At 38.7% G+C, this 12,555-nt stretch overlaps 1 protein-coding gene across 4 annotated transcripts in view; it reads left to right on the top strand.

The window, feature by feature from the left end:
- Window positions 1-473: 473 nt before the first annotated feature.
- The window catches only part of gnao1a (guanine nucleotide binding protein (G protein), alpha activating activity polypeptide O, a), a 115,591-nt gene continuing 103,509 nt past the window's right edge, over window positions 474-12,555 (top strand). For 2 of the 4 annotated variants that reach the window (XM_077248827.1, XM_077248826.1), the window contains exons 1-2: window positions 1,010-1,261; window positions 1,400-1,442. In XM_077248827.1, the coding sequence (XP_077104942.1) occupies window positions 1,144-1,261; window positions 1,400-1,442 (161 nt within the window). In that variant the 5' untranslated portion in view covers window positions 1,010-1,143. Of the gene's footprint in view, window positions 1,262-1,399; window positions 1,443-12,555 lie in introns of all 4 variants that reach the window. The other 2 variants (XM_077248825.1, XM_077248824.1) reach the window with 2 other exon arrangements.

The following is a 12,555-nucleotide window of genomic DNA, read 5'->3' as shown; positions in this document are numbered from 1 at the left end:
TGCAGGCAGTCCGCTTTGGCACACTATTAGGCCAGCCTACATATACGTATATTTATGTAGGCCTATGTTCAACACAATTTGTAAATTAGCATCACTTAGCTAAATGTCAATTATCCAATGTATAGGCTATACAGTATATATATATATATATATATATATATATATATATATATATATATATATATATATATGTGTGTGTGTTTGTGTGTGTGTGTGTGTGTATGTGTGTATAAAAATACCTTCGGCCTACATTTAAAGTTTAATTATTGTATTCGACTCTCCTGAAAGTCATTGTAGTCTATAATTTACATACTGGATTTGTTAAACAACTTTGCCAATAAAGTAGGCAACTTTGAAAAAGATTAAGACCCTTTTTAAAATTTCAATTCCAGTACTTTGTTATAATTTCGTCTCTCTCCCATTCTCATCAGATTTCTAGTCATTTGGCGTTGCTGTTACAGGTTGTCGACACTAGGCTAATGGCCACACCTTTCTGTGATTCTTCCTGTGGCCAGGGCCCGCGCATCGGCTTTAAGTCATCCGCTCCCCTCAGAAACACAGCACTGATCCCATAGTCGTGCTCACACACCGTTTTACAGCGGTCGCGTTGCGTGAAATGCCAAGAAAAGCGCATTTATTCCGCCTGCAGATAACGGCATAAATCTAGCTGTAGTTAGTGGTGCGCGATTCGAATGCTCGCTCGTGCGCGCGCGCTCGCTCGCTCAGTCTCTCTCCTTCTCTGCTCCTGACGTCAGCGAGATTGTCTGAGAGCGTCGAGCCCAGCGCGTTCTCTCTCCATACTGACCCTCCATTGTGAGCACGCTAACGATGCCAGCGCTCGCAGCAGTCGCCGCCGCCGCCCAGTAGAGACCTCCCAGCCCGAGGACCGAGCAACACGACCCCGTTACACAGACCGAGAGCGCGCGCCAGAGACTTATGTTCCAGCCCAACGTTGTCTTTTGCGGGATTTAATGCTCTAGCTAGTCGCCGACAGGGAGAGAGAGAGAGAGCGAGCGAGAGAGAGTGTGTGTGTGTGAGAGAGAGGGATAGGGACAGCCATAGAGAGGAATTAGGAAGAAAAAACCGAGGATATTTCTCACCCGGACCATTTTGGAGATAAAAAGAGCCGAGATTCATCTAGTCATGGGATGTACACTGAGCGCAGAGGAAAGAGCGGCTCTGGACAGGAGCAAAGCCATCGAGAAAAACCTTAAAGAAGACGGAATGACTGCTGCTAAAGATGTGAAATTACTCCTGCTAGGTAATGCGGAGTGGAGCCCTTCAAATCTAGCTGTATCCTACACATCGCAGTGTCTCATCCGATGATCAATGCACATGTATGGGATCTCTTCATTTTGACAGGCGATCTTATTCCCTTGTGTCTGTCTCTTCTCCACAGGGGCCGGGGAATCTGGGAAAAGTACCATCGTGAAACAGATGAAGTAAGTGGCATGTTTTAAATGACATCCATCAGTCGGTGTGCGCTGTGTGAGACACACGAAACCACCCACCCACACACACACCCTCTATTGCTTGATGGCGAATTCTTAGGTCCGCCATATTATCAAGGAGTTCATTCTCCACTAGCGTGTTACATACATTGTAGCAGTGACATGATGATGATATGGTGTAGCAGATCCGCAGTATCTATATTAGTGGGTTCGGGAAGACGAGGCGCCGTCGATGTGCTGTTCACGAAAATGGTGCTGAAAGTCAACTGGGGGACTGTATCCTTAATGCTGTATTGGCGTCCACTGACACACTCCACCCCGATTTCACTTCATCCTGTGGGCATTTACGGATGTCTATGATGTCTTCCTGTGCATTTGTTGATATGACAAACGTCATAAATCAATCAAATATATGCATGCATTAACGTTTATTGGTTATATATATATATATATATATATATATATATATATATATATATTTATATTTATATTTATATATAATTTATAATTTAAATTAAATGGTTGTTTCAGATTTGCAGCATCACTTTAGAGATTAATATTCTTTTACCTAAATGATATGCACTAGAGACCGATAGCCCTACTGATTTGACCCATATTTTTCTTTAACCATATTCACACTTTTCTGCTTAACTAGTTATTGGTTCTTCAGTATTGGTTTCTTCAGTATTAAATGGCATCCCCTTAATAGTAAAGTACTGTTTGCAAGCTTTTGCATATCAGCCATTCATTTTCAATTAAATTTATTAGCATTTTAAGCTTAGTAGTCTAGCTCTAAAATACATTTAAAGCCATTTACATTCACATAAATAACTACATAATAAAATATAAGTTAATTGATTTATTCACAATGCAGGTTATGCTGTATTTTATTATAGTCCAGTGTTTATAGTTTTGTGTCAAAAATCAGGAATAAAACAATTAAAAATGGTTCTGCATATTTTAATTAGCTATTGTAAAAGTAAACTTATAACCCCCCACCACCAGTCGGTTTATACTATGCAGTTAATAGGGTGTTAAGAGCCTTCTGTTGGTTGAGAATGGTGAAGGCAGAGCTTATATGGCAAATGGTGCCTGGAGATAATGCTGTCGGCTGTGTGTGCATGGCTTTGGTGCAACATGAACAGGCCTTCATGCTTTTGTAGTCTGTGTTGGGTTGATGCTCATATTGAGGGAAGACGGTTTGACACCCAACCAGTTCAACTTCCTCTCGGCCATTTTTATGCACTGACGTCCTCTTTACGCTTCACTGAAATCGATCTGTTCATTTACCTTGTGGTTTGGATGTCATATGCTCATTTGAATTGAATCTTAAATGCAGCTCCTGTAATTAGCCTATATTATTTGACTCGTTTTGGAATAATCAAATTTTTTTTATAGTCACTGTCTCCATCTGGACATGGTGTGTGTTATAGAATTCATATAGGCTAATGAAGTATGCTTACTGGTAAATATACGTTATAATGTAGGCTAAGCGATGCAAGGGAGATTTTTAAACGTCGAGCTGTAGCAAGCTTGCTCAGTGTAAAGCTTTCGATGAAGAAACGCATCCGTTCTCAAATGTGTGCACGAGCCCTACCTTTTTCGAAATCTGTAGCCTTTGTAAAATGCCATTGTATAGGCTATCTGGTCTGGCTATGCTATTATATCACGCTGTTTTTGTAGTGCGTTGCAAACAATTTTTATGGAAAATACACGTAAAGCTCGGAAATGTTGTGAAATTGTACATCGAACGATTTCAGGCGGTGTCAGTGGTGGACAGCGCCCAGCAGAGTCTTTTTCTGTGATCGGCTTTCTTCGGCTAGTTTCGGTTTTCTCCGTTGTTAAGAGCCTTGAACCTGTGGCGAGAGGGAAAACAGGGGATGGATTTGTGCGTCTTGTGCTCAGGGAGACATACACCCACCTACTTCGATTCTTTTGTATTATATTGTGTGTGAATGTTTTACTCAATAAATACAATGCTTAGCTTGGGACGAATATCAAAATAACCTAAACCAGCTGACGAGCAGAGGAAGAAATTTGCAGGGCAAAAATGCAAACGCAAATACCCCAGATATTTAAATTTGTGGGTGCATAAAATGTCCCCACAGTGTTTTCCTCTTTTGTAGGATTTGTTATTTTTCAATATAGTCTAGCATAGTGTTTGTGTTATGATATCTTTTTATTCAGATGGAGAATTTCTAATAAATCTGACTGTACAATTTCTCCCAAAAGGGAGAAAGATGAAAATCAACAACAGGGTATATATTGCAAGTTAAGTTTGAGGATATGGAGAAACCAAAATGATATAATTTTTCAATTTCAAATTGCTTGGTCAGCTGAACAAATTAATGCCAGTATAAACCACTGTGCTTTTAAGCCATTGTAGCTAATGCCGCAGGCATATTTCTAAGTCATCCAAAGAGTGATGAATATTTCCTCTCTAAGGATTCATTGTTGCTCTTATGTGCTTAATTGGGTAATAAGAGTGTCTCATGACGGAGCTGGTTAAACTGTTTGGCTCCTGAAGGAGTGGAGTATTCAGCTCTGGTCTTCTTACTGTAATACGCCATGAATTAGTTGTTTTTCTAGGGCTTTTGATGAGCTTAACTAGACCGTTAAATATTCCGCCACTGTCACTTACTTGAAATGCTTTTTAGGATATTGCAGCTTTAATATAATGTATTGCATTTAATGTAGGCTACTTGTAATTATGTTGCATTGTGAAGTGCGTACAGTAAAAAGCAATTTTACAATCTGTTATATGTTATTAGAATCCAGAACAAACAAATATATATATATATATATATATATATATATATATATATATAATTTTTGCTCTAATGTGAAATAGCCAATCTCTACATGGTTGGCAGAGCTGATTTTATTTATATGTATGTCATGACATGTTTCAGGAAATGTTATGTACATGCGATAAAATCAGAGCTATGTTGAATCTAGATCAGTGGTTTTGGTCTGGCCTTAACTGTCAAGCCATATTAGACATAACAGAACCAGACCACAGCATTTACATTGCAACAAACTAATCGGAACACTTCCACTGTGTGTGTTAGATAGTTTCTAGCCTTTAGTTAAACAGTATTTTGTATTGCATGGCTTAAAAAGTGTGGATGAGACAAGGAGGTGTGCACTTAACATGTCAGAGTAAACCAGGGAACTGGGTGATGTGTGAAAGATGGTGAGAAAGAGAGGGCGCAGCATGAGGAGGGGAGATGTTGGTAAACCCTGTGATTATGGTGTAGTCAACAGTGCTTCCATCTGCTTTATTAGTTCAGTGTGAGAGGGGAGTGTTTAAGTGTGTGCAGGCTGCTCTCAGTATCTGATCACATCACACATTCACGGCACTCTCTCTCTCTCTCTCTCTCTCTCTCTCTCTCTCTCTCTCTCTCTCTCTCTCTCTCTCTCTCTCTCTCTCTCTCTCTCTCTCTTTCTCTGTTCCTGCGGTCATCTTCCTGGCACCTAGTCCTATGGGAATGAAATATAAGCAATTGAAGATGTATTTTGTGTGTTTGGGGGAGAGATACAAATCTGAGTATATGGTGATGGAGAACAGTTTTTAGACCCTGGAGACGGAGCTGTGTGTGTCATCATCGTGCATGTCACTTCCTCGCCCACGCGTGTCATGCATGGATGATCAAAAGCCTTCAGAAAACAGATAAAATGTATATTGTGGCATATTAAAGCAGTATGTATGTCGTCAGGTACCGGATCTGATTCTTGTTTATAAGGCTGTTAAACATAGACTAGGTGTTGCACTGACTGTAGTTGAATATTTATATCAATACTAATTTTGTACACTGCCATTTAAAATGTTGGGGTCAGTAAGATTTTTTGGGAAATAAATTAATACTTTTATATATTACTATGTTGCATTAAATTGATCAAAAGTGACAGTAAAGACATTTATAATATGATATATCAAATTCATTTCAAATATGCTGTTCTTTTGAATTATCTATTCATTAAAGAAGCTTAAAAATGTATCACAGTTTTCACAAAAATATTAATCAGCACAACTGTTTTCAACATACACTCACCTAAAGGATTATTAGGAACACCATACTAATACTGTGTCTGACCCCCTTTCGCCTTCAGAACTGCCTTAATTGTACGTGGCATTGATTCAACAAAAGGCTGAAACCATTCTTTATAAATGTTGGCCCATATTGATAGGATAGCATCTTGCAGTTGATGGAGATTTGTGGGATGCACATCCAGGGCACGAAGCTCCCGTTCCACCACATCCCAAAGATGCTCTATTGGGTTGAGATCTGGTGACTGTGGGGGCCATTTTAGTACAGTGAACTCATTGTCATGTTCAAGAAACCAATTTGAAATGATTCGAGCTTTGTAACATGGTGCATTATCCTGCTGGAAGTAGCCATCAGAGGATGGGTACATGGTGGCCATAAAGGGATGGACATGGTCAGAAACAATGCTCAGGTAGGCCGTGGCATTTAAACGATGCCAAATTGGCACTAATGGGCCTAAAGTGTGCCAAGAAAACATCCCCCACACCATTACACCACCACCACCAGCCTGCACAGTGGTAACAAGGCATGATGGATCCATGTTCTCATTCTGTTTACGCCAAATTCTGACTCTACCATCTGAATGTCTCAACAGAAATCGAGACTCATCAGACCAGGCAACATTTTTCCAGTCTTCAACTGTCCAATTTTGGTGAGCTCTTGCAAATTGTAGCCTCTTTTTCCTATTTGTAGTGGAGATGAGTGGTACCCGGTGAGGTCTTCTGCTGTTGTAGCCCATCCGCCTCATGGTTGTGCGCGTTGTGGCTTCACAAATGCTTTGCTGCATACCTCGGTTGTAACGAGTGGTTATTTCAGTCACAGTTGCTCTTCTATCAGCTTGAATCAGTCGGCCCATTCTCCTCTGACCTCTAGCATCAACAAGGCATTTTCGCCCACAGGACTGCCGCATACTGGATGTTTTTCCCTTTTCACAGGATTCTTTGTAAACCCTAGAAATGGTTGTGCGTGAAAATCCCAGTAAAGGGGGCCATACACTGTGCGATGTCTGTGCAATTTCAGCAAGGTTCCTACTCGCACTGAACGAGTAAATCGCATGCAATGTAAAGCCAAAGCTCAGGATTTATGTGCTCACACTATACGGTCCGAACGTCGAGCTGCGACTTGACAATTTTCATTGAGGATCCTCATTGAAAATTGTCTAAAACATTTAGGTCGATTACAATGAATTATAGGCATATAACTATATTAACAGTCTATAATATGTCTGAACACTGCAATAATTAGTCATCAATGAAAATTAAAAACAGGTTTATTTCAAAAACATTGTTTTAACAAATTATTAAAAGAGGCACGGTGTTACATCGTAGGTGGCTTGGAAGACGTGGGTAAGTAATAACTGCACAAACTGGAGGCAACAGTAATTTATAGCTAGTTTGAACTACAGAACTTTTTTTTTTTGCTGCAGATTGAAATGGTTAAAATTCTGGTTTCACGCAGGCGCAGTGAGGGAAAAACACTGAGTTTAGGGCAATCGGTTCGTAGCTCTGCTTCAACTGTGCGATTTAGTAACGAGGAGCGACCAAAATTTCTGATATGCCAGAAATTCATCCGACCATCCGATTGCCGATTGGGAGAGGTTATCGCCTCTCGTTTCTCCATGTACACTGCACGAACACTGCACGACAAACGACGCAGGCCAAAGCTGAAAATCGGCCCGACTCGATAAAGAGTCGCACGAGTCAGAATTCGGCTCAAAATCGGACGAAAATTGCACAGTTGTATGCCCGCCTTAACTGAGTAGATTGTGAAATACTCAGACCGGCCCGTCTGGCACCAACAACCATGCCATGCTCAAAATTGCTTAAATCACCTTTCTTCCCCATTCTGACATTCAGTTTGGAGTTCAGGAGATTGTCTTGACCAGGACCACACCCCTAAATGCATTGAAGCAACTGCCATGGTTGATTAGATTATTGCATTAATCAGAAATTGAACAGGTGTTCCTAATAATCCTTTAGGTGAGTGTAGATAATAATAGGAAATCTTTTTTGAACACCAAATCAGAAGATTTCTGAAGTATCATGTTACACTGAAGACTACTGAATAACGCCAAAAAATTTAAATATAGAAATACGGGGCATTCATATTAGTTATGAATGGGAGAAAGTGCAGCGGGCAGTTTGGCAAAATATAAGTCCTGCCTTCTAAAGAAAAAGTCAAATGCTGTCAATTGCAGCTTTGCCATCACAGGAAAAAATTACATTTTAAAATATATTAAAATATAAAACAGATATTTAATAATATTTCACAGTCTTACTGTTTTTTAACTAGTAAATATGTTCAAAAACATAAGATCTTACCCAAACTTTTGAATGATAGTGGTGTGTAGTAAACTGTCAAACTATATTATTATGAAGTGACTATAGAGTGAATTTGGAGTGCAGTTGCATTCACACATCTTGCAATAAGGGAACCTTGCTGGTATTGCAGACATGAGATGGTCTGAGTTAATTTGAAGTGAAAATACAAGTCAAAATTCTTGCAAAGTGCCCTGATACTAATCATGTGTCATCCTAATCAAGTGTCATCCCTTTTACTAATCACATGTCATAGAGTGAGAGAAACTGAAAGCGAATGGGACATGACAATGCAGTCTTAATCTAATGGGTGATAAGAAGGAATCTCAATAACAAACTATGTGAATAATGTTGGAATTGCAAAAAAACGCTGATGCTGTAATATTCTAAGTCAGATAAGATAAACATTTACTGGATTACTACTTTTCTGGACAACTAGCCGTGTAGTAAAAATGAAATCGTAATTTAGACTATTTTGCCATCTGATCCTCAAGTGGTTTATTGTCTAATCTGTGAACTGTAATCCAAGGCCACTCGTCATATTATCCTTTAAAAGCGGACTTCTGTTCATGGATAGACTGGATAGGATTAAAAATGTTTGTTTTTTCTAAAGTGATCTCTGCAGAATGCAATATGCCGGGCTGTCCTGTAGCTGGCTAATTGAAGGGTTGAAGCAGAGGACCCAGCTGTTCAGTTTTACTCCATCTGTACATCCATGCAGCTAAACTATGGCCATCCAATCGAGTAGCAGAGCATGAAACATTACTGTATGTGTCTAGAGGTTGACATGACAAACATTCTAGGTTAGAAAACTAAATGTTAGCAAGTTGATATATATACAGGCAAGTATGGATACGATACTCAGTATATCAGTGCAATTATTGGCTGATATGATTCTGATGACCTGGATTACCTTCCTTACACTCGTAATTTGATAAATTTAATCTTAGGCAGATTACAAAATGTATTTGTATGTGTTTTTTATAGTGAAAATTGTATAATATTCTGATGCCTAAATTTGCCTGTGGCTTTTAAAAGAACTGAATGTAGTGTTTTCTTTTTATTAAGAACAAATTTTACAAATTTTATTTAAAAAAAGAAAATATACTTTTTTTATATATGTGACCCTGGATCACAAAACCAGTCTTAAGTAGCACGGGTATACGAATAGCCAACAATACATTGTATGGGTTAAAATTATTAATTTTACTTTTATGCCAAAAATCATTAGGATATTAAGTAAAGATCATGTTCCATGGAGATATTTTGTAAATTTCCTACCGTAAATGTATAAAACATTTATTTTTGTGAGTGAATGCAGCACAATCGCGAACATAAATGGATAACTTTAAAGGCGGCTTTCTCAATGTTTCGATTTTTCTGCACCCTCAGATTCCAGATTTTCAAATAGTCGTATCTCGGCCAAATATTGTCCAACCCTTACAAACCATAAATCAATGGAAAGCTTATTTATAAAGTCTTATATAAAGATTATAAATAAAGATTTATATAATGTATAAATCTCAATTTAAAAAAAAATGACCCATAAGACTGGTTTTGTCATCCAGGGTCAAATATATATATTTATAATGACCATTTATAGGTTATCAGCCATAACATGAAAATAATGATTTGCTTATCAGTTGTGGAGATCATTTTAATCGGTGGATCCATTAATATATGATTTCATATTATGAGGTGCAGAAATACATATTTGTAAAATATGGTTCAAAATCATTCAAATTCTGCATTTTGCTACCTATAGGAAGATTATATATTTTAATGTATCAACAAGTGCAGTGGGTTTGGGTGGGGCTGTGAGTGCACACACTTGCAACCATAATGTGTGTGTGTGTGTGTGTGTGTGTGTGATTGGGGAAGCTCTCAGTCACTATAAAAAAGGGAAGGAGCTCTGATGTAACACACAGGCTGGTGAAATGAACAGTACAAACGATAGTTTCCCCGTCCATTTTTGCTTCTCTCTCTGTCGGTGATCTTTTGACTGTTTGTCTGACACTTTGTCCCTCTGTAATAGAGGGGGGTTTTATGTGTCTAGCTGATGTGATTGGAGTTGACTGAGCACAGGGAGAACAAATGGTTCTCATGTGTTGATTTCCCAGAGCTTTGAATGTAATACTCTGGCATGATCCCCTCTGGCTCGGCCCGCACACACAGTGTGACTGAACAATGCACACCTCAATTCTTTATGAGGTGGAGATGATTTTAAATAAGTGTATATTTGTTTCTATACTGTGCCATGGCAGCATGTATTTTGCATCTGATTTGTGAACGCTACTGGGTAGCATGCAAAGTTATCAAACCTACATGCAACATTCAGATCTTCTATACCATGGTTTTTATTGTACACCGGTCAATTTATTGTATTCTTTAATGTAACTACTAATTTGGTTTGAGAATAATTGAGAGTATTGATGCTGTATTGAGAACTAAAATAGCACAATATTTGGGAATAAAACCCCACTTTTTGTTACGTCCTGGCTTATAGAGCCATGTATCCGTGTTTCTACGTAAGCTACTGTGCAGTAATTTTATTCTCACTTCTTGTGAGTAAAAAACACAGGTAGAGGGGAAGTGTTCAGCTCAGGCAAAAAAAAAGTGTCTCTATTTTTCTCACTCAGTCCAAGCAGTCCAATCCCAAGCAGATTTCTCTTTACGGCTGTGAAAGAGTCGATGCCTGAAGTTGGGCTGGAGAGTGGGAATCAGTGGGGTTGGAATGTCAAGTGCTTCACTGAACCCCTCGGTGACCCATTGTTTTCTCACCGGTTCTTTTTTTCCACCCTCTCCATCTCTTTTGGTCTCTCTGTGGTGGGTCCATATGTACTTGCCGTGTAGGGAGTTCTGGCTGACCCATGTGCTGGTGATCAAACAAAGGGTCTTTGTCTTAGTGAGGTGTTTGTGTTGGGCCATAATGCAGGTCCTAGGCCAGCCCCTTCAACACCAACACAAAAGAGCTTTATTGGGGTGGCAGTCAGGGCGGTTCTGCTCATCTGATCTGAGGTCAGCTGATTTACAGCATGGCAGTGCAATGTGAACTATATGGAAGCTTATGTGTAGCAATATTCAATTTGAAATGTGATATGCAAAATGATAATGCATTATGTAAAATGACAATACAATATGTAAAATGGCAATGCATTTCTGTATTTAAATTTACACTTTCCATTACATTTGTGCAACGTTTGGTGCAAAATGAAAATGATAATTCAATTATATAATCTACATTTGCCATTTCATACATATGTTTTAATATGTAAATTGAATACATATTTTAACGCTTTATAAGTTGCAAAATTAAAATGAAAATGTATTAAAGAAATTATTAGATCTGTTTAAAATGTTCAAGCAAAAACTGTAGCAAAACGATCATTTAAATGTTATTTTTCTTAATTGCATTTACACTCACAGTTAAGACACTTGCGATTGCATTTTCATTAAAGGGTTAGTTCACCCAAAAATGAAAATTAAGTCATTAATTACTCACCCCCATGCTGTACCAACCCCGTAAGACCTTCGTTCATCTTCGGAACACAAATGAAGATATTTTTGATTAAATCTGAGAGGTGGATCACTGCTACATAGGCTGCCAGAGGGAATGAAACTTGACGGCCCAGAAAGTCATTAAAGAAAATGTTTAAATATTCCATGTGCCTACAGTGGCTCAACTATAAGTTTATCAAGCGACGAGAATACTTTTTTCCCGAAAAAAAAAACATAATAACGACTTTATTCGACTATTCCTTTTCTTCCTTGTGGGCCTGAGACGAGAGTTCAAGAGATTTCCACGACGCATGCGCGAGAACTGAACAAGAAGTATTAGAAGAAGAACGTCCTCTTCTCAGTTCTCGCGCATGCGTCGTGGAAATCTCTTGAACTCTCGTCTCAGGCCCACAAGGAATGAAAAGGAATAGTCGAATAAAGTCGTTATTATGTTTTTTTTTTCGGAAAAAAAGTATTCTCGTCGCTTGATAAACTTATAGTTGAGCCACTGTAGGCACATGGATTATTTAAACATGTTCTTTAATGACTTTCTGGGCCGTCAAGTTTCATTCCCTCTGGCAGCCTATGTAGCAGTGATCCACCTCTCAGATTTAATCAAAAATATCTTCATTTGTGTTCCGAAGATGAACGAAGGTCTTACGGGGTTGGTACAGCATGGGGGTGAGTAATTAATGACTTAATTTTCATTTTTGGGTGAACTAACCCTTTAAATGTCCCGCAATGAATGTAGCAAAATTCAATGTGCAAATGCATTCCAAGCCGGTCACGCCCTTGCCCCGCTCCGCCCCGCCCCCTTCCGCTCTTGTCAATCACTGCGTTAAGTTGGCCCCGCCCCCACCCAATGCAAAACGTCGGCAAAATAGGCCCAATCGATTTTACTTCATTTGTGCTGTTACTTTGCTTTATTGTTTGTGCTGCTTCGATTTTTTAGATAATTAAAGAATATTTATAGGTCATTCTGAAGTCACCCAGTCCCCCACATCCTCCAAATAAAATAGTCTCGTTCGTTTGTGCCGGTTAAAGTTTTGTTTGTGCGGCTTCGGTTTTTAAAATATTAGACCAATTATAGACGATGGCATCAAAACCCGTCAGATTCCGTGATGACCCTATATATTTATAAATATCTGATCAATATGCTTTATAAAATAGAAAAGGGAGATGGTTAAACATCAAATGAGTCACTTTATTGAAGATTACATTCAGATATGGTGAATAAAA

Source organism: Siphateles boraxobius, unplaced genomic scaffold (genome assembly GCF_051911475.1).
Source record: "Siphateles boraxobius isolate OS27281-9 unplaced genomic scaffold, OSU_SipBor_1 31, whole genome shotgun sequence".
NCBI classification, from domain to species: domain Eukaryota; kingdom Metazoa; phylum Chordata; class Actinopteri; order Cypriniformes; family Leuciscidae; genus Siphateles; species Siphateles boraxobius.
Note: the sequence above shows the minus strand (reverse complement) of the source record. Positions and strands in the feature narration are given on the sequence as shown.